General features: G+C 54.7%; 1 protein-coding gene and 2 long non-coding RNA genes across 3 annotated transcripts; 1 reads left to right on the forward strand and 2 right to left on the reverse strand.

Moving 5' to 3' along the window:
- On the forward strand, window positions 1-21,073 carry EXOSC10 (exosome component 10). The gene is made up of 25 exons (XM_072751210.1): window positions 1-521; window positions 1,660-1,796; window positions 3,460-3,583; window positions 5,018-5,122; window positions 5,394-5,559; window positions 5,934-6,048; window positions 7,135-7,210; window positions 7,415-7,525; window positions 7,724-7,867; window positions 8,386-8,576; window positions 9,529-9,685; window positions 9,839-9,987; window positions 10,166-10,216; window positions 10,851-10,962; window positions 13,076-13,126; window positions 13,284-13,362; window positions 13,449-13,558; window positions 15,228-15,323; window positions 15,627-15,701; window positions 17,003-17,090; window positions 18,060-18,133; window positions 18,693-18,864; window positions 19,614-19,675; window positions 20,311-20,384; window positions 20,936-21,073. The coding sequence occupies exons 1-25, from the start codon at window positions 411-413 to the stop codon at window positions 20,964-20,966; spliced, it is 2,661 nt and encodes an 886-aa protein (XP_072607311.1). The 5' UTR covers window positions 1-410; the 3' UTR covers window positions 20,967-21,073.
- On the reverse strand, window positions 6,917-9,397 carry LOC140598020 (uncharacterized). The gene is made up of 2 exons (XR_012000187.1): window positions 9,291-9,397; window positions 6,917-9,110 (listed from the first exon to the last, which is right to left on the reverse strand). It is a non-coding gene; the product is annotated as an uncharacterized lncRNA (long non-coding RNA).
- Window positions 19,221-26,037, reverse strand: LOC140598019 (uncharacterized). Its single transcript, XR_012000186.1, has 2 exons — window positions 25,840-26,037; window positions 19,221-19,734 (listed from the first exon to the last, which is right to left on the reverse strand). It is a non-coding gene; the product is annotated as an uncharacterized lncRNA (long non-coding RNA).
- Window positions 26,038-26,139: the final 102 nt, after the last annotated feature.

A 26,139-nucleotide genomic window follows, 5' to 3' on the forward strand; every position in this document is an offset into this window, starting at 1 on the left:
TTCACCGCACGCGTTCGAAGCCCCGGAGTCCGGGGGCCCAGCGCCGAGCGCCCCGACCCGCGGCGACGCTGCCTCCCTCGCAACAGAAGCTCCTCCCGGGTCCGCTGAACACGCGAGGCCCCAGCAGGCGCAGCACGTGCTCCCCGCGGTGAGGCCGCGACCCCGGCTGGGCCGTTAGGAGCCGGGGAGCGGACAGGTGCGGGGGGGCACTGGCCTTAGCAGGGCGGGAGCGCGGTCCCCGAGCCCCGCCGCGCCCGGACCACGAGACGTGGGGCCCCGCGGTGGGGCCCGGGCCAACAACCGGCTCGCACGCCCCGCCGCTCGGCCCCGGAGCCAGCCCCGCACATGCGCAGTGGCGCCCGGCGCGGCGGCCTCGGCGCTCTCGCGAGACGAGCCCTCAAGCCGGAAACATGGCGCCTCCCAGCCCGCGAGAGCCCGCGGCCCCGGCGGCCACGAGCGCGGCGCAGCCCGACGGGGAGATGGTGCTGCCGGGCTTCCCGGACGCGGACAGCTTCGTGAAGGTGAGCTCCGGGCCCGCGGGGGGCCCCGGCCGCGAGCGGGGGTCCACGGGCGGCTGCCGGCGCCCCCGCGGCCTCTCCGGGCGCAGATCGCACGCGGGCTCCGGGCGGCCCCCGTCCCAGGGCGCGGCGCTGGTCCTCACGTGCGCGCCAAGCCGCGTGGGGGTGTCGGGGGGCTGCCGACCCGGGGCCCCGCGCCCCCGGCCGGCCCTCGGCTGCAGCGGGACGCGCGGGGCGGTGTCTCCCCCGGCCCCGCCCCCCAACCCCGTCGGCGCCCCAGGCCCCGCCCCCGCCGCTCCGGCCCCGCCCCCGCCGCCCCCGGTCGGCGCCCTCCACCCCGGCCGCGGCCGGCCCCGCCCCCGGCGCCCCAGGCCCCGCCCCTGCCGCTCCGGCCCCGCCCCCGGCGCCCCAGGCCCGGGGCGGCCTTGGTCTCGGTGTCCCCAGACGAGGGCCCTGCAGCGGCGCCCTGGGTCCAGGACCGGCCCGTCGGCCCCGCGGCCGCTGCCTCCCCCCGCCTCCCCCCGCCTGCCCCCGCCTCTTAGGAACAAATAAATAACATCTTCAGACAGTAATAGTAGGGCCGGGTCAGGGCGGGGCGTCCACCTCCGTCCCGGGGTCAGGCCCCGGCCCCCGCCTGCAGCCTGCCCCCCCCCCCCCCCCCGGGTCCCATCAGTGAGCCACAAAGTCTCTTTTAAAGCAAATAAATCATGACGATGACTTGCCCGAGACCGAGACCGCAGTCAGCAGTCGCACCTGGACGCCCGCCCGGGCCGCCCCGCCTGCCGCCGCCGCCCTTGCTCGCGCTCCCCCGACTGCGGAGCCGGAGCCGGAGCCCCACGACCCGGTCGGGCCGCACCGATGCTCAGCCCGAGCCGACCTCACCGTCCAGCACAGTGTGCCGTGTGCGCCACATGTTTTTGTTCTTTAGATTTTATTCATTTATTCATAAGAGGCACAGAGAGAGAGAGAGAGAGACCCAGGAGGAGGGAGGAGCCGGCTCCATGCGGGAGCCGGACGCGGGACTCGATCCCGGGACCCAGGGTCAGGCCCTGGGCCGAAGGCGGCTAAACCGCGGGGCCCCGGGCTGCCCGGGTGACTGGGGACGGGTGTTTAGAGCAGCTGTTTCTCTGGGTTTTGACAGTTTGCTCTTGGGTCGGTGGTGGCAGTGACCAAGGCATCCGGGGGCCTCCCGCAGTTCGGCGACGAGTACGATTTCTACCGAAGTTTTCCTGGCTTCCAGGCATTTTGCGAAACACAGGGAGACAGGTTGCTTCACTGGTGAGTACTGTATATTATTTTCTCATATTGACAGATATAAATACAGAAAAATAGGTAATTTCCCCTGAAATTGGTTCTCTCTTAACTGTATTTTTCTGTGCTATAAAGAGCTATAAGGGTCGGTGGCTCAGTTGGTTCATCTGACTCTTGATTTTGGCTCAGGTCGTGAACTCAAGGTTGTGCATTTGACCCCGTTGTCAGGCTCCACACACAGCACAGAATCTGCTTTTCTCCCTCCCCTTCTGCCCCCCTCCTCCTGCAATCACACGTGCTTGTACTCTCTCTCTCAAATGAGTCTCAAATCTCAAATAAAAAAAAAAAAAGAGCTATAAGATATAAAAACGAGACAGTGGGCTGGCTTAGTACAGCATACGACTCTTGGGATTGAGTCCAAGCCCCTTGTTGGGTGCAGAGAGTACTTAAGAAAAGTAAAATCTTTAAAAAATAAATTAGACAATGTTTATTTGGGAAATGTTTTTTATTTTGATTAGGGCAATGTTATTTGGTAAATCTTGAGCTTAACTTTTTAAAACTATATTATTGACAGGGCCCCTGGGTGGCACAGACAGTTAAGCATCTGTCTTTAGCCCAGATCATGATCCCCGGGTCCTGGGATTGAGTCCCACATCGGGCTCCCTGCTCAAAGGGAAGCCTGCTTCTCCCTCTTCCACTCCTCCTGCATGTGTACTTTCTCTCTTTCTCAAGTAAATAAATGAAATCTTTAAAAAAATAAAAATAATAAATATATTGACTTTTGCACCTATTTGTGGACAGTGAATCTTTGAGTTAATGATGGGACTTGAAAGCCTAGGCCAAGATTTCTCTCACTCAGCTTGCAGAGCCATGGGTATTAGCTTTTTAATAAGTGTTTGAGGACAGTACACGAATAGTGATTTCGTTTAACTGTTGCATGACAGATTTAGAGCATCTGGGGGCGCCTGGCTGGCTCCGTGGTTGAGCGTCTGCCTCCAGCCCAGGGCATGACCCTCGGGGTCCCGGGATCGAGTCCCACATCGGGCTCCCTGCATGGAGCCTGCTTCTCCTTCTGCCTGTGTCTCTGCCTCTCTCTGTGTCTCTCGTGAATAAGTAGATAAAAATCTTTAAAAAAAAAAAAATTAGAGCATCTATTTTAGATTTTATGATAAAGCAATGAATGCAAAGCATATTATTTACATAGTATGTTATATTTTTTAGAATTTGAAGGAAGCTTTGAGGTAATTTCTTCCACCCTTTCAATTAACAGACGAAGAAAGGGAGTCTGAGTGAGATTTAGGGAATTGTCCAAGACCACACAACTAGCAATGCTTCTGCTATGACCGTACAGGTTTTATTAGTTTGATCAAAAAGTATCTGGGGAGGTGCACAGTCAGTTAAGCCTCCACCTCTTGAATTTAGCTCAGGTCACGATCTCATGGTTGTGAGATCAAGCCCTGCGTTGGGCTTCACGATCAGTGAGGAGTCTGCTTCAGGTATTCTCTCTCCCTCCTCCTCTGCTCCTCCCCTCCTCTCTCTCATGTGCTGTCTCTCAAACAAATAAATAAGATCTTAAAAAAAAAAAAAAATAGTGGGAACAGTCGGAGCCCAGCCTTTCAAGCTTTCTCTCAGATTGGGAACAAATGGAATAAAGTATATGAACTAACGTTGGTTTTTCTGTCCTTCCTAGCATGAGTAGGGTAATGCAGTACCACGGGTGTCGAAGCAACATTAAGGACCGAAGTAAAGTGACAGAGTTGGAGGATAAGTTTGATTTACTAGTTGATACCAATGATGTCATTCTGGAAAGAGTGGTGAGTGTTTCATCTTACTCTTGAGATAATTAACAAATAGGGGCTCCTGGCTGGCTCAGTCAGAAGAACAGGTGACACTGGATCTCGGGGCTATGAGTTTGAGCCCCACATTGGGCATAGAGATTACTTAAAAATAAAATCTTAGGGGATCCCTGGGTGGCGCAGCGGTTTGGCGCCTGCCTTTGGCCCAGGGCGCGATCCTGGAGACCCGGGATCGAATCCCACATCGGGCTCCCGGTGCATGGAGCCTGCTTCTCCTTCCGCCTGTGTCTCTGCCTCTCTCTCTCTCTCTGTGACTATCATAAATAAATAAAAAAATTTAAAAAAAAAAAATTAAAAAAAAAAATAAAATAAAATCTTAAAAAAGAAAACAAATGAAGAGCTTTTACAGTATTAAAATATGGAAAGAAACCGGAACATCCGAGGAAATGACAAGTTTAGCATTTCTTGTTCCAACAACATTCCCTTCCTGACAGCTGGCTGCTTTTTCCCCAAAGAAAAAACTACAGTTGTCTCCAGATATGTTACCTCAACCTGTCACCGCTCAGTGGAGGCCTGTTACAAATCTGTGTTCCAGATATGCAAATCCTATTGTATGGCAAGGGAAGAGGCCAACCAAAATATAGTCTTTTTTTTTTTTTACTGTTATCTACAATCTGCTAAACAGCCCGCCTTGTGTGATTGGGAGGAAATGCGCATCATATGATCTAGCTGACTTCTACTGCCTCCTCTAACTCTACAGCAGAACATTATTTACAGAAATACGTAGAGATCATCCAAAATAAAGCTAACCCCCAACCATGTCGGTCCTGCACATGTTTAAATCATGCTCTCCTGTCCCGTGAAGTCATCTCTTCCACAATCTAAATGCCCACAGGTCTTTCAGCGGTTTCTCATATTTTATGGTTTCAAGTCCTGCCATGTTACTCCTTGTGACCTGGACGCCCAAACCGATACCGCATGTCTGCTTCGATGGGACAGAGTAGATCAGAACACCCTCATTCTCACTCTGGGTACCAGCCTTTTGTGTTGAATAGCTACAGTCTAGGGTCTTTTTCATTCTTTTGGTGGGCCACAGCACACTGTAAGTCACTTTTGCTTTGTCAGCCCAACCAAGAGCTGTAAAGGGAGCTGATCAGGGGTGGGCAGTGGCCAGTTTCTGCCCCATCTTTGAGCAAATAATGCTTTAATTACTTTGGATGACTCTCTCAGGTATGTGTGTGTGTGTGTGTGTGTATCTGCTAAACATATGTATATAATATAGATATAATTAATTAATTAAATATAATTAATATAATATAGTATAATGTAATGTAATATAATATAAAATGTTCTTACATGTCATTCTCTGAATCTGTTTCTTAAGAATTTTAGGTAATTAACTTGTTAACCCTGAAAGGAAGATGCTAAACCATTTATGTCTTCTGCCCTTAGGGTATTTTACTGGATGAGGCATCAGGTGTGAATAAGAATCAACAGCCTGTCCTCCCGGCAGGACTGCAGGTTCCCAAAACAATAGTGTCCAGCTGGAACCGTAAGGTGAGGGCTTCTTTTCAGATTGGCTGGAGCTTCAGACGTCAGCTATATAGTAGGGCCTTTGCCTCTTCTGTTCTGATTTACTGGACACAGAACTGGCCATTGCACAACTTGTTCTCATAAACAGACACGACCTAATTACGTCTTGTCTCCTCTGTACCCCGCGACCTCACATACACATACTTACTTAAATGAATGCCCGCAGAAGGCATAAGTGGGAATTTACTTTTCTAATTCATCAAGTTGCTATGTTATAAACTCCTTGTTGTCACAGGCAGGAGAATATAGCAAAAAAACAAAATCTGAAACTTTTCGGTTGCTTCATGCAAAAAACATCGTCCGGCCTCAGCTTAAATTCCGAGAAAAGATCGACAACTCCAACACTCCGTTTCTTCCCAAGATCTTCATCAAGCCCAATGCTCAGAAACCCCTCCCTCAGGGTAAGGCATGCAAACTCTGCCTAAGGACAGAGGAAAACCTCTCCCTCCCACCTTTCTGTCTTCGAAAAGAGCCAGTTAGCCACTTTGTGACGAGTTAAGATGTGAATGTTTTCACCTCTTTTTTTTTTTTTTTTTTTTTTTTTTTTTTTTTAAATTTTTATTTATTTATGATAGTCACAGAGAGAGAGAGAGAGGGGCAGAGACACAGGCAGAGGGAGAAGGCAGGCTCCATGCACCGGGAGCCTGATGTGGGATTCAATCCGGGGTCTCCAGGATCGCGCCCTGGGCCAAAGGCCGGCGCCAAACCGCTGCGCCACCCAGGGATCCCTTCACCTCTTTTTTGATGGTGGTGTTGTCACTGCTTGGGTCTCCAGCACTCTCGAAAGAAAGGAGAGAGCGCCCACAGGATCGTCCGGAGGACCTGGATGTCCCCCCTGCCCTGGCTGATTTCATCCATCAACAGAGAACGCAGCAGGTGGAGCAGGACATGTAAGTATCTGCTGCTGGAACTTCCTGCTGTGGCTCCTGAACCTTTATGCCACATTCTCACTCGGTTTCATTTTTGTGAAATACGTAAATGAAACAAAGAATCTGAGGAATGGGTGATTGCTATCCTTATCCTAATGTGGATCTCTTTGGTAAAACCTCCGGCTTGTGTTCATGGAGGGCCTGCACAAACGGTGTCTTGGGTAACCCTCACTGCACCCCTGGGAAGCAGCCACCACACTCCCCCACTGTATAGAGGCAGAAACAAAACAAAGGGTGCTGACTTCCCATCCAACCAGAACTTGAACCCCAAGTGTTCTTAAAACCGTCCTTCCTCCCCTGCCGCTCTGCCTTTCTTACCGGGTACGACTCATACAGTGAGGGAGGGGCCCGCTCATAAACTCAGCAAGGAAAAGGCAGTTTTCACTGGCAGCATAAGCATCTTAAAAAAAAAAAAAAGACACTTGCTTAAAGTAGACAAATGGACCTTGCACGAGGGAAAAAGACGGTAAGAACTTTGCTAGTGTTGGTCTTTTCCTCACGCGGAGCCAGAATCGGCCTGAGCAGCATTCCTTCGGGCACAGCTCTGCACCATGAGGCCACAGGCCAAGTGCTAAAGAAATATAGGTGATGAGAGGCAGCCCTGCCCTCAAGGAACTCAGACTTAGGATTTTTCTGCAAGTAGAGACGATAGAGGAACAACAAAAAAATATATATATATATAGCATTTGGCATCTGCCCCACTGAGATATCTGCCCCACCCTCTCTCACCACGGGTTGTGTTTTCCAGACCACAAGAAATTGCACATTGCATGTTTTTGTATCATCCGCAATGGCAGCCACGCAGTGTTTTGAAATAGGAGCTCAAATCTTTATAGATGAGTAGAGTTTTAATGATCACATTATAAGCATGAACCAGCATGACCTTTTTTTGATGCCCTTGAATTATTAAAATAATGGTGCTTTTTATAGCAAGAAAATGTTTTCACAATGGTCTCTCCTCCTTTGCTTTTACAGATTGGATTAAAGCATCGTTTCTCCCTGAATCACAGAATTCATCAAAAGGATTTTTCTTTTTGTTTTATTCAGGTTTGCACATCCTTACCAGTATGAACTAGATCACTTCACTCCTCCAGAGTCAGTCCTTCAAAAACCACAACCCCAGGTTAGCACCCAAACTTGGCTTGTGGATGATATCCAAGTAGTCCAGGAAGAATCAAATCAGTGCAATTTTGGCTTTCCTTAAATAACTTTAAAGTAAAAGGTTGCAACCTCGGATCATTTCTTGAATTCCTAATTCATTTTGTGCTTTAGTGAAGGATGATTCATAACGTTCCTCTCTTTTTCTACCTGTGCTTTCATGCTCCAGTTATACAGGCCTGTGGGAGAGACGCCCTGCCATTTTGTGTCCTCCCTGGACGAACTGGTGGAGCTTAATGAAAAGCTCTTGACTTGTCAGGAGTTTGCGGTAGACTTAGAGGTAAGTTGACCTTGAGTGAAATTTTACATTCTCTGTGGGCTCACTCCCACCAGAGGATTATAAAACTGAGACTAGCAGATGCGTGTTTTGGTAAAAATTAGTCGTACAATTTTGCTTTTATAGCCGCCCTCCTGAAATCAGTAAAGGAAAGCCTGGTGTAATCATTTTTCCCTCTTCTCCCCTCTTTCTGGGTTTTAGCACCACTCATACAGGAGCTTCCTGGGGCTGACCTGCCTGATGCAAATCTCCACCCGAACAGAAGATTTCATTGTCGACACCCTGGAGCTTCGAAGCGACATGTACATCCTCAACGAGAGCCTCACAGACCCCACCATCGTTAAGGTCAGCCAGCCTTTTGTAGCTCATTTGTCTGTGCATGAGATTTAAGTGTTGCTCAGTTTACTGAATCATTATTTCAACACAGACCTGGTGAAGTTGAGAGAAATAATTGTAATTTCCTACTTTCCGGTCCCGCACGCTAAACTGCTTTTATTTCTAAGCCCCAATTAGAGCAGCTTAAGCTGTAGCTCGTTACCACCCGGCGACACGTTACATCATGTTAATGACTACGGCAACGAGCCCGAGCCATCAGGATCCTTTGGACTTAATGACTATCCTTGTAGCTAGTAGAGCTGCCTCCTTAGAATCACTGGCTCTTGGCAGTCTCAGACGTTAGGAGTGTGCAGTTAGGAGTGCAGAAGGCCGTTGATCCAAATTAAAAGGAGTTTTTAAAACTGCACCCATCTTAATCCTCCTTCTGGCCTCTAATTCCAATGTTGTAATAACCTAGAGGCAGGGTTTGTTTCAGAGCACAGTGGCCTTGTACACACTGTGCCGCATGGCTCCTGTTTTATCTCCAGGTCTTCCACGGTGCCGATTCAGACATAGAATGGCTACAGAAAGACTTCGGATTGTATGTAGTGAACATGTTTGATACCCATCAGGCAGCGCGCCTGCTCAACCTGGGCCGGCACTCCCTGGACCATCTGCTCAAGCTCTACTGCAGTGTGGAATCAAACAAGCAGTATCAGCTGGCCGACTGGAGAATACGGTGTGTGCTTGGTGGGGAAGTGTGGCCGGCAGCGGGAAGCGTGGGTGCTCACCAGCCTCTCGGCCCCACGGACCTCTGCGCAGGCTGTGACGTTTAGCTGAATCTTGAGTTGAATGTCGCTAGTCTTTCCTGCAGCTGTTTTCAGCAACATAAGCACAACTGGAAGTCTTAGGGTGACGTGTGGAGTGTGTGCTGGGCTATCACACCGTGCTTCGCGGAAACAGTGGTTGGAAGAGGCGTGCCTTGTCAGTATTTATGTCCCTGTTAGTCTCTCGTTTGACACTCGGATCCCTAGTGGACGGATGGGGGTGTGTGTGGTGATCTCCCAGAGGTCCGAGAGAATTCTAAGGTACATAGGTGATTGCACCTTGTGATGAGTGCGTAAGAGCGTGGTGTTCCTGCGACACTTTCTGGAGCTTGGGCTCCACTCGATCACTGTCAGGTGGCTAGCTTCCTCCCCGAGGTTGCAGCTGTCATATGAAGAAGCCACTCAACTCCCCTCCAGGTCCGCATGCCAGAATTTCTAAAGAGAATCTGATAAAGCAGAAATAGAAAATGAAAATTGACAGAAGTCTAAACGCCAGCCCCTGTTACCGAGCCATTGTCACGTGCCAAGCACTGAGCTAAGAGCTTCAGGGCTGTTGTGCTGGGTGGTCCCACGGCAGCCTGTGAGGTGCCTTTCGTTCCCCAGGTGAGGCAGCTGAGCCCAGAGACCTTAAGTGACTTGTCCAGGGACAGGTGTGCAGAGCTGAGGTTCAGACTCAGGATGGCAGGGCCTCCCTTTTCAGCCACATTGTTATCCTGCTGCCCTCTCTTCCCAGCTGTGGAAACAATGGCTTGTCATATTAGATGGAGGGTATATTGATATACCTGTACCATTGGCTGTGATATCAAAGGGATCATTACGTCGCTGCTCCTCGCAGCAAAATAATTTCCTTTGTTGCAATTCTAGACCTCTGCCTGAGGAAATGCTCAACTACGCCCGAGATGACACCCATTACCTGCTTTACATTTATGATAAAATGAGGCTGGAGCTGTGGGAGCGAGGCAACGAGCAGCCTGTCCAGCTGCAGGTGGTGTGGCAACGCAGCAGGGACATCTGCCTCAAGGTACAGCCTGGCCGGCCACGGCCTCTCTGTCTCTGACTGGGTCCTCGTTCTTTGCTCTGGTCTTTACGTTCCTGAAAAGAGCCAAGTGTTTTGAAGAGCCCAGGGCACAAGCCTGATGCCCATTGATCTTGAATGTCCTGTAATATTTTACAGAAATTCGTCAAACCTCTCTTCACGGATGAGTCCTACCTTGAGCTATACAGGAAGCAGAAAAAGCATCTCAACACACAGCAGTTGACGGCCTTTCAGCTGCTGTTTGCCTGGAGGGATAAAACAGCTCGTAGGGAAGATGAAAGTTACGGGTAAGGGATCAGACATTCTTTTAATATCTGCTCCTAGACCGAGCAGCTCGGGTAACAGGGAAATAAAGGCCTTTATTCTTTTCGCCATGAAAGTTGGTTACGTTTTCCCTCGGGTTGTAGCCTTTAATGGGGTTTTCTGGCAGAATTTAACGTGATCCCACTGTGTGTTTTGTTCTAGATACGTACTGCCAAACCACATGATGCTAAAGATAGCTGAAGAACTGCCCAAGTGAGCCTGAGAACTGGTAGCTATGTCCCGACTTTCTCAGCGGACAGATTTTATCCTTCAGAATCAGTTTCTCTGATAGTTCTTACCTCAAGGCTATTGACTCAGAGAAGATTAGTGCTCTAAGGAAGTTCACGAGTCCAAGGAATGTAGAATTTCTGCCCTCTGGCTACCCTGTAGGAACTAAACCTGAGCTGCAGCCATTTCAGTGGTTATGCCTCAGATGGGGTTCAGTGTAAATCTGAGCCTCCAGCTCAGAGAGGAAAGGATCTCAGAGTCTCTGAGCTGTAATTTGTTCCAAACCAAGACATCTTAACGATTGTGAATGCTTTTTGGTGTTAATGGAACAATAACCAAAGAATCTAAATTCATAATCTTCTGTTGACCCCGTTGCAGCACCATGTAGAGCTATGGGGCTCCTCTCCAGCTCTCCCTGCTAGCCGGAGGCGAGCGGCAAGAGGTGTCTACTCCAAGCTTGGTGCAGTAAAGCTCACCTAGAAGCCACTCGCCCAGGCTGCCCTGATAAGAATGTGTTTCCCGGGTCTTCATCTTAGTTGTCGTTCTCTGTTCTCGTCTGGAAACCTCAGGGGACCATGTCCCTAAATGACGAGTTGAATGTGTTCTTTCTTGTCTTCAGGGAACCTCAGGGTATCATAGCTTGCTGTAACCCTGTTCCACCTCTTGTGCGGCAGCAGATCAATGAGATGCATCTTTTAATCCAGCAGGCTCGAGAGATGCCCCTGCTCAAGGTAAGAAGCTTTGCTGCTAAAGGTTCCAGGTCGACAGGCCTGTTCTCTCTGCAGGCACCTGTGGTCTTCTCCATACACGATCTGGTCTCCATTCTAAAAAACCCCGAGAAAATCATAGGGGTTAGGAAAGGCAGTAGACATGTCTTCTTCTTTTTTAATCTTTAAAGATACAAAAAAATAAAAAATAAAATAAAAAATAAAAATCTTTAAAGATTTTATTTATTCATTTGAGAGAGAGCACAGGCAGTGGGAGGAGCAGAGGGAGAGGGAGAAGCAGGAGAAGCAGATTCTCCACTGAGCAGAGAGTCTGATGCGGGTCTTGATCCAAAGACCCTGAGATTATGACCTGAGCTGAAAGCAGATACTTAGCCAACTGAGCCACCCAGGCACCCTGACATGTCTTCTTCATGATGGTCAAAAGCTAAACGTACTCCTTGTTACTTTTTTTTTTTTAAGATTTCTTTTATATACTTATTTTAGAAAAGAATGTACGCGGGTGCACACCATCGAGGAGAATGGGCAGAGGGAAAGGGAAGGAGAATCTCAAGCAAACTGCACTGAGCCTGGAGCCTGACATGGGGCTCAGTCTCACGACCTGGAAGTCATGATCTGAGCTGAAGTCAAGTCTGGTTGCTTAACTGACTGAGCCACCCAGGCGCCCCATTCCTGCTTGTTTGTTTATGATCTTATCTTCGATAATCCATCATCAAGGAAAGTCTAACGACTAGGCCAGTTAGCTATCCTTTGGAGGCAGTTAATCTGGTGGAATAAAATGGATTGGGGGTCACAGCGCCTGGCTGGTTCACGCAGAAAGGCTGTGCCCCTTGGTCTTGGGGTGAGGAGTCTGAGCTCCACGCTGGGTGCAGAGGTTACTTAAATAAACTCGAGGGGCGTCTGTGTGGCTCTGTCAGATAAGTGTCCAACTCTTGATTCTGGCTTAGGTCATGATCTCAGGGTGGTGAGATTGAGCCCCACGTTGGGCTCTGCTCTCAGCAAGGAGTCAGCTTCTCTCTCTCCCTCCCCTTACCCCCTCCTGCTCCCACTCTATCTCACTCTTAAGATAAACAGTTAAAAAACAAAACAAAAACAACCTTCAAAAAAAGAGTGGAGTGGGGTCTCGGTACCAGGAGCATGTTTTGGAAGCTCTGATGTAAAATGATAAGGTCCCATGAGTTTGGTGGTCATGGAAATTGAAAGGAAAAGAAGGAAATGAGAAGCACTATCAGAAGAAGGGGTAATGTGACTTAGTAACAGACGTGAAAGTTGCTGCTGGTTTTTTGAGAACTTTGCAAGGTGACTCCAGAACGTTCTCTGAACAGCAAGCAGATTGGAGGATGATAGAAGTGGAGTCAAAGACAACCCACTCCCAACATAAAGCCTAGGTGGCTGGGAAGATAGAGCCTTGGCTAGAAATGGGGAATTCAGGAAGAACTAATTTTATGAAGGAGACGCTAAACCTCCGCAGACTTGGTGAAGGCAGGCTGTGCAGCTCAAAGTCCAGACACGCGTCTCCACGCACGCGCGGTGCACAGGTGCGACCAGCAGCCTGGGTGCACACGCGCACCTCTGGGGATGGGACTGCGTGCTCGGATAGATTTGCGTGCTTCAATTGGAATTTGGGGGGACAGTTTTATTGTGTTGCCCCGGTGGTGATATTGGTGTATAATAAATTGTATTAGCAATTTTTTGAGAGATTATGAATCCAGAAAGACTTAAATCAGTTCCTTTAGGGCGATAAAGAAGAAACTCAGGATATACACATTTCAGTCTTCGTGTTAACGTTGCTTTAAAAAAAATATATTTGTTTTATTCATTCTACAGTTTGGGCAAGTAAAGAGAGAAGCCCTGGTTTCTAGAGGAGACTCTCTTTCAAGCTCTCAGAAATCTGCATTGGGTCTTGTGATAGAGACATTCTTTGATTCATTCTTTGATTCAACAAATAATTGCTGAGCACTACGTGGTTACAGTGCCAGGCACTGTAAGGGATGAAGGACGGCACAACGTCTGCGGGCTCTTGTAAGGCGCGTCCGGTGGAGGGACGCAGTCTGTGCTGGGGAACTGTGGTCGCCACGTCTAGGCACCTTTCCTCAGATGCTCTTTTGTTTTTCCCCAGTCCGAAGTCGCAAGTGGCGTGAAGAAGAGCGGCCCACTGCCCGGTCCCGAGGTAGAGCGCTGTGTCTGTCGTCTCTGTTCTGGGGGAGGACACTGGTCGGCACCAGGGCGGGATGAGCCCCCTGTCAGAGCCAGCCCCCGGCCGTGCAGCAGAGCTGCCGCATGCTTGCAAGTCTTTCACGAGGCCTTTGGGTTTCTTTTTGCTGCAGAGATTGGAGAATGTTCTCTTTGGACCTCACGACTGCTCCCACGCCTCTTCGGACGGCTACCCTATGATGCCAAGCAACGGTAATGTAGAGGTCTCTGGAATGTCCCGGAAACCGCCTCACGTGCACTCCACGAGGCTTTGACTGTACTGACTTCCATCCCTCTAGGGCCTGTGCCAGCGCAGAAACAGGCAAGCCTCTTCCCCGAGCAAAGAGAAGAGGAGGCCCTGCCAGATACCGGATGCCTCATCGCCACTGCCGTCATCACACTATTTAACGTGAGTGCTAGGGGATGGCGGTGAGGTGACGCAGACCCGTAGGCAGTTACTGGGTTTATCAAACAGGCTGCCCGGCCTGCTGCATCTGCATTTGAGATTAACGCCAGAAGTAAGAGCCAGCAGCAGTGGGGACAGCCATGGGGACAGATCTGCCAGTGGTCCATGAGAGGCGGGTGGAGGGTTCTCTCAGGAGAAGAAACCCCCGAAGAAGGGTTGACATCTGGACGCTGGCTAATGCCTAGTCGGGAGGAGGGCGTGGGCTGCGGGGACATAGAGGCAGGACCTTCCCTTTCAGCTGCAGGGAAGGCACAGCCCATCCTCAGCCCCTGCTCAACGGGGCTGCGTGTCCCTTTACAACACAAGTCAGCGCCTTCTACACGTGCTCAGGCTGAAAAAGAGGAGGCTTTGAACAGCATTTCTGTACAGCGCGGCCGAGTAGGGACAGTGAAGAGCAAGATACGAAGGCGCCAGCACGTGGGTAGAAACGTGTTTCCCGTCCCAAAGAGCGGCTGCGTCATGGTAGACAGTGGCCCCGTCTGGTCCGGGAGCGCGTGTGGCCAACCTGGGCCCAGCTGTGCTCCTGCACTCGGCAGCGGGTGGTGACGGAGCCGTCCCGGTCTGTCCTACCCAGCAGGTGTCTGTCTTATTTCTGCCAGGGCTTGAACTACGGGCTCCCTACAAGAGGAGGACCAGGGTGCAGTTGTTGGTCACGATGGGTGGATACTAAAATGACCAGCTTGAAAGGAAAATGCACAGATAAAACTCTGACTAGTGCAAACAACAGATGTGCTAAAGGAAAAAATCACAATTTCTAGAAAGAAAGAGAAGCAGGCATCCGATCTGTATGGATAAAGACGAGTATCCAGCTTAGCACATGTTCACGGGAGAAACAGCTGGTGGTTCAGTAGGTTCCAGGATCACAGGTCACAGCTGGTCCATTGTGCCAGAGCGCGGGGCCAAAGCCAGAAAGGCAAAATGCCACCTGCAAAATGTACTACCCGAGAGTTAACTTTTTTCCCCCACTTAATCGCATACATTTAGATGGGGCCTTGCTTCGGTAATTCCTGAGCAGAGAAGTCCGGGAGCTTTAACTGGGCCAAAGAGGTGCCCGGCAGCTAGATACGAGCATGGGGTTTGGGCTGCATGAGCATGGGAGCGCTGTGCTTGGGTGTCCTGTGCTGTGTGGCAGGACTGTCGCCACGGAGAAAGCAGAAGGAAAGCACGTTCTGAACCCAGTTGGAAGCAACACCCGGTTGCCTGATTTTACTGATTCCCCATCACGGCTTCTGATTTTTAATTTGCAAGTGTCTGCTTACAACCTCAAGTTCTAGAGCCACCCAGACCTGGTTTCAGTCTTCATCCTGCCCCGTTAGCTCTCAGGCTCTGCAAGACATGACCACACTGTGCCTCAGTTTCCTCATCTGTAAGACGGGGAGAATAATACCACACACCTCATACGATGTAAGGGCACCCTGAGAATTCGCTTGTTCAATAAATGTGCTAAGACGCCTTCCTGCGTGCTGGCCCACGCTGCCAGAGGGCCCCTACGCGTGAGAGGCCCGAAGAGTGGCGGTTGTTCTGCTGCCGCCACGAGGATTCCGCGGCTTCCGTCGTAAAGCCACTCGGCGGTCGCGCTGATAAGTTGGTCCTTTTCTGCCCGTCCCTGCAGGAACCCAGTGCTGAGGAGAGCGGGAAGGGCCCGTTGACAGCTGCACAGAAGAAAGCCCGGAACATAATGGAGTCCTTCGAGAATCCGTTTAAGATGGTGAGGGGCGCTGTGTGCCGGGGCTGACGGGGGGCCCGGCCTTCTGCGGCTCGTGGCGCCTCCTGCCCGGAACAGCAGCCGGGAGCCCTGGAGGGGAGCTTCTGGGCCCGGCGTGTCGGCTGCGCCTGGTGTCCGGGTGGGGACGGAGTCGGGGTCCTCTAAGACAAAAGCTGCAAGGACGCCCCTCGGGTGCCCGGAGCCGTGGCCGCGCCGACGCACGGACCAGGCCTCCCACGCGCAGCCCCAGGAAACCCCGTCCGGGGCCTGCGGCGTTTCAGTGACCGCTTCCTTCCATTCCTCCAGTTCCTGCCTTCCCTCGAGCACCGCGCTCACATTTCTCAGGCGGCAAAGTTTGATCCTTCGTCAAAAATCTATGAAGTAAGTGGATTTGTCACCCTTTCTGAGAGGGACTTTCTAAGACGGGGGGACTCCTTGATTATCTGAACCAGGTCTCTGTTAAGCCCATCCTGAACCTCTTGAAGAGGAACACAAAAGACACTTCACGTATAAATATACAGAGACATATGTGAGCAGCGTTTCTTTTTTTACTTTAAAGATTTTATTTATTCATGAGAGACACAGGGAGACGCACAGACACAGGCCGAGGGAGACGCAGGCTCCCTGCAGGGAGCCCGACGCGGGACTCGATCCCGGGACTCCAGGATCACGGCCGGGGCCAAAGGTGGTTGCTCAACCGCTGAGCCACCCGGGTGTCCCGATAATGTTTTGAGGGGGGGGGGGGCCAGAACTTTATTCTGATTTTCAGAAGCATTTGGGAACCTGAACGGGCCTTTGGTTTTTGTGTTTGGCTTTTCATTGAAGTTTAGCCTCCGTGCGTAGGCGTCCCGTGTCGGGCTGGACGTTCCAGTGTCCTTAGGGCTCTCAGGTGACAGCTTACGTGGTAAACACTCTGTCTTCCGTTGTTGGTTGGTTTTCACAGCATCATGAATAAGAATAAGGAAACCCCTTCCCCGGAGCCCCGTGAGATGTTCCTGGGGGCCCGCGTGCCAGTCGTTAGCCTTCCTGCGGGAAGTGCCTGCTCGGGTCGGGTGGGGCCTGGCTCCCGCTGCCCGACGCTCTCTCCTGAGGCAGCAAGTGCAGGCGGAACCGCACGGGCCTCCCGGGCCTCCGGTGCTAGTGTTAGCCTGTTGTCTTTAGCGGTGGGGAGTCCAGTGGATTTTTTGCCTCCTTTCTCCCCCGCTGGCTGTGGCCCGCTCCCAGGCACACCTTCCCACGCCAGCCGTCGTATCTGTGAGCTGCGTTCTAACACCGCAGCCAAGGGGGCTATCCCGGCAGCACTCTCGCCCTGAGAAGTCCTGCCTTGGAGCAGCTCTACCGTCTGCTAACCGTGTCCCGGCAGAACGCAGCTTCTCAGAGCCTGTTTCTGTCTCAAAGTGGGGGTGACGATAATGCCTTGTTCCCGGGATCATAGAAGGGACTGGGTGAGAGGATGAGCAGGAAGGCGTCTGGCCCTGTGCCGGGAATACTGTGGTGCTTTGTCCTCTTGATCAGTATTTTATAGAAGCCAGCAGGAGATTTTACTTTTTGTGCCCTCAGACTTGGAATCTGTGACTTGGAGTGTGCGTGGCTGCTAGGTTAGCACGCCCGGCATCGCCTCGTTAAAAAAATGAAGCATTCCTGGGCGGCTGAGTTTTGGAGTGTTTTTGTTTTCATTGTAGATCAGCAACCGTTGGAAGCTGGCGAGCCAGGTACAGGTACACAAGGAACCTAAAGAAACTGCCAAGGAGAAGGCAGCGGAGCAAACAGGTAGCACTCGATTTCTTGCGACTGAGCCCATCGGAGTGTCTGTCGGAGGACGGGCCTCGTACATCCTTCTGTTTGTTCCACAAAGTGCTGGCGGGACAGGGGGCGAAGCACAGCCCCTGCCGCGTGCGCTGGCCTCTTCCTGGGGGATAGGGTCAGGGACCCGTGGTGTATGTTGCCCAGACGGCGCTTCCGCAGGGAGCGGGGTAGGAAGTGCTCGGGGCGGGCAGGAGGCCCGGTGGCTGCTTCCACGTGGCGTTTACAGAAGCGGGTCTGATAATGTGACAGTCGCAAGGACCGCGGCTTCTAGGGGAAGAGTGCTCCGTCCTGTGGGCCCACCGAGTGTAAGGCCTGTGGTGGTTCCTCGCTGGGCGTGCGCAGAGGGTGCCCCGGGGGACAGCGTCGCTGCCGGGGGCACAGGACCCGGTGCCGGGACGCGGCCTGTACTCTGAGCGGGTTGGGAAGCTGTGGAGGGTTTGAGCGGAGCAGTGACAGGCACTGAGCTTCAGAAAGGCCCCTTGGGGACCGTGGAGGGTCCAGCAAAGAGGGCGAGGGCAGGAGGCCAGGTGAGGGCCTCTGTTGGGCAGCGTGGTAGCAGAGGTGGGGAGAGGTGGCCCGAAGCCGATGGGCCCCATGGTGACACTGACAGCGCGTGAGGACCGATTGGCGTGTGGCCCAGGGGAGGAAGGGGCAGCCGTGGGGGCCAGAAGGGCTGGTCCTGAGCCACTAGACGGGGTGGCCGGCCGCAGAGTGAGCGCGCCCAAGAGCCCGCTGGGGAAATGGTTTTGTTCTGGTCCTTGGTGCGTTTTGGTTGCCGTCCCTCTGAAAGGTCCTGGGAGAGGCACCACCGGGCTGGCCATGTCCGGTTTGGGTTCCCGGGGTGGGGGCGGGGGCGGGGGGGTGCCCCGGCCAGGTGAGGGGGGAGGCTTGGCTGCTGGGGGCCGCAGCTCCATGGACCCTGCTCTCTTGCAGCCGCCCGGGACCAGGCCAAGGAAGAGTACAGGGCGACCGTGGAGCAGGCCGTGTCGGTCCGACAGCAGGCTGCCGTACGTGCTGGCTCCTCTGCTTTTTCTTTTGAGAAAGGAGTTGCCCCTGGTCCCGGTCAGGATTTTCCCCACGCATCAGGAGGGCTTCCCTGCACTTCAAAATAACGCTTATTCGTCTTTCTAGCTCCTCTTGGTTATCAGTCGGTGCCTCCTCATTCCCCTCAAAAAAGATTACATCCGAGCTCCTCTTAGGGGATTTGTTTTGCTGGATTTATAGTAAATAGACCGTCCCCCTGACTCTGGTAGGAGACAAGGGACCGAAGCTCGTTAGTGGCCAAGCCCGTTGTGCGTCCCGCTCTGCCCCGCATGTGTCCCGTTCTCCCTGGATTGCGTAGCCCCTGCCTGTCAATGACCTGGTGTCCTTCTCCCGCGAGGAGCTTGTCCCACCTGGCACCAGCCCCGCCCAGCTCTCGGCCACCAGCACCCTCTCCCTGTCCGCGAGCCCACAGGTGCCAGCAGGGTGGGCAGGTGACCCCCTAGTGGTGCGCAGGCCTGGGGGCTCGCAGGCCTGTCCCCTCCACGCCTGTGCTTCCTTCCCGTGGTGTGTTCCCACCTACAGCTAGAAAGTGCCGCCAAGAAGAGGGAGCGAACCACAAGTGACCCGAGGACCACAGAACAGAAACAAGAGAAGAAACGACTCAAAACTGCTAAGAAGCCCAAAGACCCAGATCCACCAGAAAAAGATTTCACCCCTTACGACTACAGCAAGTCAGACTTCAAGGCTTTTGCTGGTGAGGCCGGGACTGGTGCCCTTTAAGGAGTGTCGGGCCGTGTGGGGGCGGGGGCGGGGGCAGGGGGGGGGGGGAAGCTGGGAGTGAAGACGGCAGGATTAGGCACCCGCACGGCACCCGCACAGCACCCGCACCGCGCAGCCCAGGGCAGGCAGGGCTCACCAGGGCTCACCAGGGCTCACCAGGGCTCGCACCGTCCAGGGAACGCGGGGCCGGACAGAAGGCACCGCCCATGGCGCCCTGCGCTGGAGCTAAGTGGCCGTAGCCACCCTGGTAGTCGAGCAAGGTGCCGTCCTGTCCAGTAGTGACTCCTGTGTCCTCACGGTAGCTTGTGCCCAGAAACGCGTTTTCTCAGACAAACACGGCAGAGAGTTACCTGAAGAAACCTGATGCCCGGGAGGTGCTCTGTGGTCCCTTAGCCCTGAGTCCACCCACCTTGGAGGAGCCCCTGTCTGGAGGACAGTGGGGGCAGGGCAGGACTGTGTTGGGGGCCCCGTGACTGCCAGTGGCACGGAATGGCCTGTGTGCAGGGACCAGCACGGATGTCCCTGGAGTAAGAGGAGCTGGCGCTTTAGCACCCACCCTGCGCGGAGATAGACCGTGACAGACGAGCCTGCTGCAGGCACTGCCTTCGGGACAGAGCCCACGACACGTGATCCGCGTCAGCCTAAGTCCCTCGCGGGGGCGCGTGTGCCTGCCCAGCAGTCGGCCTCGCTGCGCTCACTGGTATCGCCTCTCTTACCTTCCAGGAAACAGCAAGTCCAAACCTTCTTCCCAGTTTGATCCAAATAAGGAGGCCCAGCCCGGCAAGGTAAGAAACATGCCCGACACGTACAATTAAGGACGTCGTGTATGTCAGCCGTGCGTTGCCTAAAAATTCAGAAACAAAATACAAGTTGCCACTAAAGAGAAAAGAAACCCGTGAGAACTGCCACCTGCTCGCGTGCCCGCGGTGCTTTTCCCCTCTTCCTCAGCCGGGGAGCATGTCCCCCTCTGCACATCCTTTCCCTCCCGTCACCTGTCCCCAGTACGCGCAATACCCATCAGCTATCCCAGCAGTAAAAAGGAACCTGAAGGGCTGTGAAGGCGGGTGTGGCTTGCACGGCTGTTTTCTGTCTGCTACCAGGGATTACAGCTGCAGGCCACACACCCTAGTCGGCGCCCGCACAGGCCTGCATCTGCCCCCGTGGGCGTTGCTGCCGGTCGGAGCCAAGCGTGGCCGCAGGTTTGGCTTGCGGAGGCTGAGGCGTGCGTGGAGCCCTGTTCCCAGCAGTAGCTCCTCCTGACGGCCCAGCCTTCAGAAGCGCCCAGAAACGTCCATTTGCGAGAAAACCAGTCACACCGGTGGCGCCGGAGTCTTGACGGGCCAGCTGGGCGCATGTGTGTTTCCCGTGTGTCCTGTGGTCAGGTTGTCACTGGGCCCAAATGGCTTTTTATCTTTTTCAGAAATGCGCCGCACCCAAAAAACTTAAACAGTCGGGAAACAAAAGCATGTCCTTTCCAAGCGGAAAGTCCGACAGGTACGTGGTGGAGGCCAGCGCGGCCCCGCGGACCCAGACGCCTCCTGTCACTCTGGGAGCTGAGGCAGGCGGAGGGGAGGGCCTTGCCGAGCGCCACCCCCGACCATCGCGCGTCCCAGGACGCGGACCCGTCACTCACTTCGGCTCAGAGCTTTCCCAGCCCTGCCCGTGTCTGAGGAATGAGGGCAAAGCTCCACAGTAAATGCGGGTTGACATTTAAGAATGTTTCCATTAAAAACATGAAACCCGCATCCTCAGGGCAAAGCCTGGAGTCGAGGACTCACCCCTAGGGTGTGGCCTGCGGAGGAGGGAAACCGCCCTTCGATCTGTGGCGCAGCCCCGCTCCGGGGCCCCAGGGCACTTCCCCAGCGCACTCCGTCCCGGCGTGGGGGTCACGCCGCCGCCCAGCCCCGTTCTGCAGGAGCCTGAACGCACGATGCCTCCCTCCGTGGTTGTGGGTTAGTAAGGTTCGGGCACTTTGTGAACGAGCCGAGAATAAGCCTCCAGCCAAACTGGAAGACGTGACTCTTGTTTTCCCGCTGTCTCTGCAGGGGTTTCAGGCACAGTTGGCCAAAGAGATAGTGTTGGAGGAGACCCTTGGAGTTCCCCAGTGGACCGGAAGCACCAAATGGTGGTGCTGGTTTTGTACAGACTCATTTTTAAGCCATTAAAAATAATTCTTACTGGAAGAAGGGGGATTCCTGACTTTTCCTTTGCTGCCACCACAGTCCCGGCAGGAGAGGACAGACCCCACCCTGTTCAGGTCGCCTCTTCAGTTGCCTGTGGGTAAGTGTGCCCTTGAGGACGCTGCGATCTCTGGAGAAATCCAGGGTCTCGGGAAGGGCGCGTCCACGAGGCGGGAGCACGGACTCTCCGTTGTCAGGACGTCAGGGCGGCCTGTCACGTGCCTTCAGGTCCTGCCAGTGAAGCCACAAGGTACAAAGCCCCAGAGGATTTCCTGGTGGAGCTCTAGAGCCGGCTGTGGCCTCCAGAGGGCCGGCTCTCCTCCCTGTTCCTGTCTCGCTCCCTTTTGCTTTTTTTCTTTTTTTTTTTTTAATTTTTATTTATTTATGATGGGCACACAGTGAGAGAGAGAGAGGGGGGGGGCAGAGACGTAGTCAGAGGGAGAAGCAGGCTCCATGCACCGGGAGCCTGACGTGGGATTCGATCCCGGGTCTCCAGGATCACGCCCCGGGCCAAAGGCAGGTGCTAAACCGCTGCGCCACCCAGGGATCCCCTCCCTTTTGCTTTTAACATTGTTTTTCCCAATTAAAAAAGTAATAGCACATTCGCTGGAGGAAATGAGGAGAAGAGAAGAACCGCGGCATCTGTGGTCCCGCCGCGCCGAGGGCAGCGTTCACGCTCTGGGGTCCGCGCTTTGTACCCCGCGTATTTTTGTTTCTGAACTGGGGTGTCTGTTTCTACAGGTTTTCACTTCCCAAGGTTCTACCTTTTCTCATCCCAAAATTCACTCCAGCCCCACCACCATTTTGAGCACGTGGGTTTCCATTTTGGTGTCCTTCGTAGTAACGAGGCACGGAGCTTGTTCAGGATTCCAGGACTTTAACCCTGGGAGGGCTCTTGAAGCCAGAAAGCACAAAGTGATGCCATTAGTTTTGTTTTCACAGACACTTAACGTATTTTCTCAGAAGCTTTTGTCACAGATGAGTGAGGGCTGCTGTGCGTGCAGTGCCCGGGGGGGCAGGGGTCCCGCCGCGCCCTGCTGCCAGCGAGCGGCCCAGGCCCAACACGGGCTGCAGTTTGGACTAGTCAGGACTAGACGGTTGCAACGGACAGAAAAGCCAGACTCTCGGTGACTTAGCAAAGCAGATGCTTTTCTTCTCTCTTCAGTCTCAGTCCAGAGCTAGTGTGGCCGCTGGCAGTTCCCACTCTGGCTTGTTCCATTTCTGTCCACACCTGGAACCCGGGGCACCCACCTCATGGGCTAGGTAGCTGGCCTAGCTCCGTCCATCACATCCACATTCCATTCAGCTGGAAGGAAGGAAGGAGGAGATGCGCACCTGCTCTCCCTTTAAAAGGACGCAGCCCGGGCAGCCCGGGCGGCCCAGCGGTTTAGCGCCGCCTCCAGCCCAGGGCCTGATCCTGGGGTCCCGGGATCGAGTCCCACGTTGGGCTCCCTGCATGGAGCCTGCTCCTCCCTCTGCCTGTGTCTCTGCCTCTATCTCTGTGTCGCTCATGAATAAATAAAGAAAATCTTAAAAAAAAAAAAAAAAGGATGCAGCCTGTTTGCACTTCCGTGGGCCGGCGCAGTCACGTACCAGGCAGAGGCTGCTGAGAAAGTCATTTCAGTGTCCACGAGCCCCTCTGGGCCCAAGGTTCTGGTACAGAATTTGGAGAGAAGAGACATGGAGGCACAATAAGCCGTCTGCCCCCAAAATGGCAGAGTCCCTGCTAGATTTAAAAAAAAAAAAAAAGGACAGATGGGAATTTTTAAGAGTGAGAAATGGTTTTCTCCTGCGGGTGGAGGGAAAGCCTGAGGAGGCTTCATGAAAGGTCCGTCTGGGTTGGACCTTGACGAGCAGGGGAGAAAATCCAGAGGACCTTGTCATTATGCCACTCAAGAGTGTGGACTCTGCCAGAGACCTGGCGGGAGCTGCTTCAGAAGGCGGAAGCCGGGCTCCACCCCACCCCTGCCAGGGGATGGCGGCACCGGGGCCCCGGGAGCCGGGCTGCGCACGCTGTGCCGTTGACAGGACTCGGGGAGCCTCCAGAGTGGGGCCGGCCGTGTGCCCCGGGCCCTGCTGAGCAGCCCTGGCCGGAGGTGACACAAGCGCAAGGAGACCGCGTGTTCAGCTTCTTACAGAGGTTAGGGGATTCCTTGTCCTTAGTTGTTGGTTTCTTCTCCCTGAAGATTTTAGTTATTTATTCACGGCAGACACCGAGAGAGAGAGGCAGAGACCCAGGCAGAGAGAGGAGCAGGCTCCCTGCGGGGAGCCCGACGTGGGACTCGATCCCGGGACCCCAGGATCACGCCCTGGGCCGAAGGCAGACGCTCAACTGCTGAGCCACCAGGCACCCCATTTTTTGTCCTTTGTTTGGAGTTTGCCCTTACTCGTTTTGTCTCCGTGGCAGTGTTTTGTGTTTTTTTTTTTTTTAATTTTTTATTTTATTTATGATAGTCACAGAGAGAGAGAGAGAGGCAGAGACAGGCAGAGGGAGAAGCAGGCTCCCTGCATGGACCCCGATGCGGGACTCGATCCCGGGTCTCCAGGATCTCCGCGGCAGTGTTTTGTGTTTGTTTTATAAAATGATGAGGGATCCCTGGGTGGCGCAGCGGTTTGGCGCCTGCCTTTGGCCCAGGGCGCGATCCTGGAGACTCGGGATCGAATCCCACATCGGGTTCCTGGTGCATGGAGCCTGCTTCTCCCTCTGCCTGTGTCTCTGCCTCTCTCTCTTTCTCTGTGACTATAATACATAAATAATAAATAAAAAATAATAATAATAATAAAATAAAATGATGGGAGCCATGGACAGTGCTAGGTGAGGCCTTTCTAAATGTCTTTCCTTGCAAAGGGAAGAGTCGGCAAACTGATGTCGGTCCCCAGATGGGTCTTTGACATGTTACTGGCCCCTGAAACCCGAAGTCCAGGACGGCTGAGCCACGGGATGGAGACAAGAGCCTTGGGGACGTTTGGAGACGAGCTGTAGGGCCTCACGGGAGTTCCAAGCCCGGGAGAGCGCCTGGATCCCGAGGCCCTGGGAGAGGGGTGCGGAGTCCACGGGCTGGAGGCGGACGGAGACCGCGAGGGCCTCTGCCCACCGGGGCGCGCCGCTGTCCGGTGCCTCGGCTCTGCCACAAGCGTTTTCACCAAGTCCCGCCGCGCAGTGGCCAGGCTGACGCGCCGCCGGCCCGGCCGAACACGGCGCTCGGCGCCAGCTGCTGGAGTCTCCCCGTGACCGACACCCACGCCCGCCCCCCTCCCGTCGCTAAGTCCCCACGCACTGACAGGTTGGGGTGCTGACCGCGGCCTCACGACTCCGCCTTCGCTGCGCGTGGGTCTGAACTCGGGGAGGCGTCCCCTTCCGCCTTGGTTGCCTCCGAGTCTGCCGTGTCACTGGGCTGTGGTGGGAGGCTCGGCTGCTCCTGGCACAACCATAGGCGTCTGTTCCTTGTGATCAGAAGTCGAGTGACATGTACGGGATCGTGGCCCTGTACATCTAGGGACTTTCTGCCAGGACTTTTCTTCAGGGTCTTTGTTTTCTTTGGACTCGGGAGGTCTGAGCCACTGCTGACACCGTCCTAGAGATCCCGTTCCCTGTTGGTGTGGAGGCCAAAACCGCGGCTTCACTCCTGCAGGACGGGGTAAGGTGTCGTTTATGGTCCTCCTCTCCCGAGCATGGACGTGCTGGAGCAGCTGTGTTCAGCTTGCAAGAGGAGTGGGATGGACTCGGTCTCCCACTGCCCCCCACCCCCACCCTGCTGTGGGGCCACCCCGGAATGCCAGGGCCCGCCTGGGCTCAGCTGTGCAGTCCCTGGAAAGCCAAGGCAGCTGACTACAAGGTGCCGGGACCAGCGCCCGGGCCTCCAGCACCAGCTCAGCCTGTCCGCCGGCGCTCGCCCCGGACACCATCCCAGCCTCCTACAGTCTGGCTGGGGACGCAGCGGCCAACAGGCCGTCACAGCTCAGAGGGGTCAGTGTCTTGAGGCGGAAGTACAGGCTGTGATGCAAACACCCTGAGGCAAGTAAGTGTGGGACTGAAGCGGGACAGGCCTGCGGGAACTGGGCAGGGGGGCTGTGTCCTACCTGAATGACCCGGCTCGGAAAACAGCCTCGTGTGGGGCCTGTGCTAGTGGCTCTTTTATTGTCCTGGCTCCCCTTCCCGTAACAGCAGCTTAGCTCCAGCAGGTTACACTGCAGCTGTGAGCCCGGGGTTCGCACTCACCCACACCGCGTGTAGTCGGGGCTCACGGGGACGGCTTCCCGCCTCCAGGTGCAGTCCCGTCGCCGTCCCCGTCCCTGTCCCGTTCCCGTCCCCAACCCATCCCGTCCCCGTCCCTGTCCCATCCCCGTCGCCGTCCCGTCCCCGACCGGTCCCCGTCCCCGACGCCGTCCCCGTCCCCGTTCCGTCCCCGTTCTCGTCGCCGTCCCGTCCCCGTCCGGTCCCCGTCCCCGTCCGGTCCCCGTCCCCGTCCGGTCCCCGTCCAGTCCCCGTCCCCGACGCCGTCCCTGTCGCCGTCCCCGTCCCGTCCCCGTCCCCGTCCCGTCCCCGTCCCGTCCCCGTCCCCGACGCCGTCCCCGTCCCCGTCCCGTCCCCGTTCCCGTCCCGTCCCCGTCCCGTCCCCGTCCCGTCCCCGTCCGGTCCCCGTCCCCGACGCCGTCCCTGTCGCCGTCCCCGTCCCGTCCCCGTCCCCGTCCCGTCCCCGCCGTCCCGCAGCTCACGCCCGGCGTCTCCCTCCCCCGGCGCGGGCGACGGCGCGTGCAGAGCCGTGGACCTTGGTGCCGGGGGTCAGCGAGCGGGCGGATTCCGAGGCGGCTGCGCACTGTCCTGAGAGCAGCACGTTCCCGCCCACCCTCCAAAGGCGACGCCGTTTCTAGAATAAAAAAAATAAAAAAAAAAAAAAACCCGCGTGCCCGGCTCCCGCGGCTGGACGTGCCTGCGCCGGCCCCTTCCGGGCGCCGCTGGTAAATATAGAAACTGGGGGGCGGGGGCGCTCGGGGCGGGGGCGCTTGGGGCGGGCGGGGCGGGGCGGGGGCGCCCAGGGCGCGGCGGCCGCTCGCGGGCAGGCCCCGGC

The sequence above is a fragment of the Vulpes vulpes genome, chromosome 2 (genome assembly GCF_048418805.1).
Source record: "Vulpes vulpes isolate BD-2025 chromosome 2, VulVul3, whole genome shotgun sequence".
Lineage (NCBI taxonomy): Eukaryota > Metazoa > Chordata > Mammalia > Carnivora > Canidae > Vulpes > Vulpes vulpes.

Bases quoted from the DNA above. Each gene is read 5' to 3' on its own strand.
- EXOSC10 (XM_072751210.1), top strand. From the start codon at position 411: ATGGCGCCTCCCAGCCCGCGAGAGCCCGCGGCCCCGGCGGCCACGAGC. The intron at 1,797-3,459 runs GTGAGTACTGTA...TGTCCTTCCTAG, and splicing joins GGAGACAGGTTGCTTCACTG to CATGAGTAGGGTAATGCAGT. The intron at 5,560-5,933 runs GTAAGGCATGCA...TTGGGTCTCCAG, and splicing joins TCAGAAACCCCTCCCTCAGG to CACTCTCGAAAGAAAGGAGA.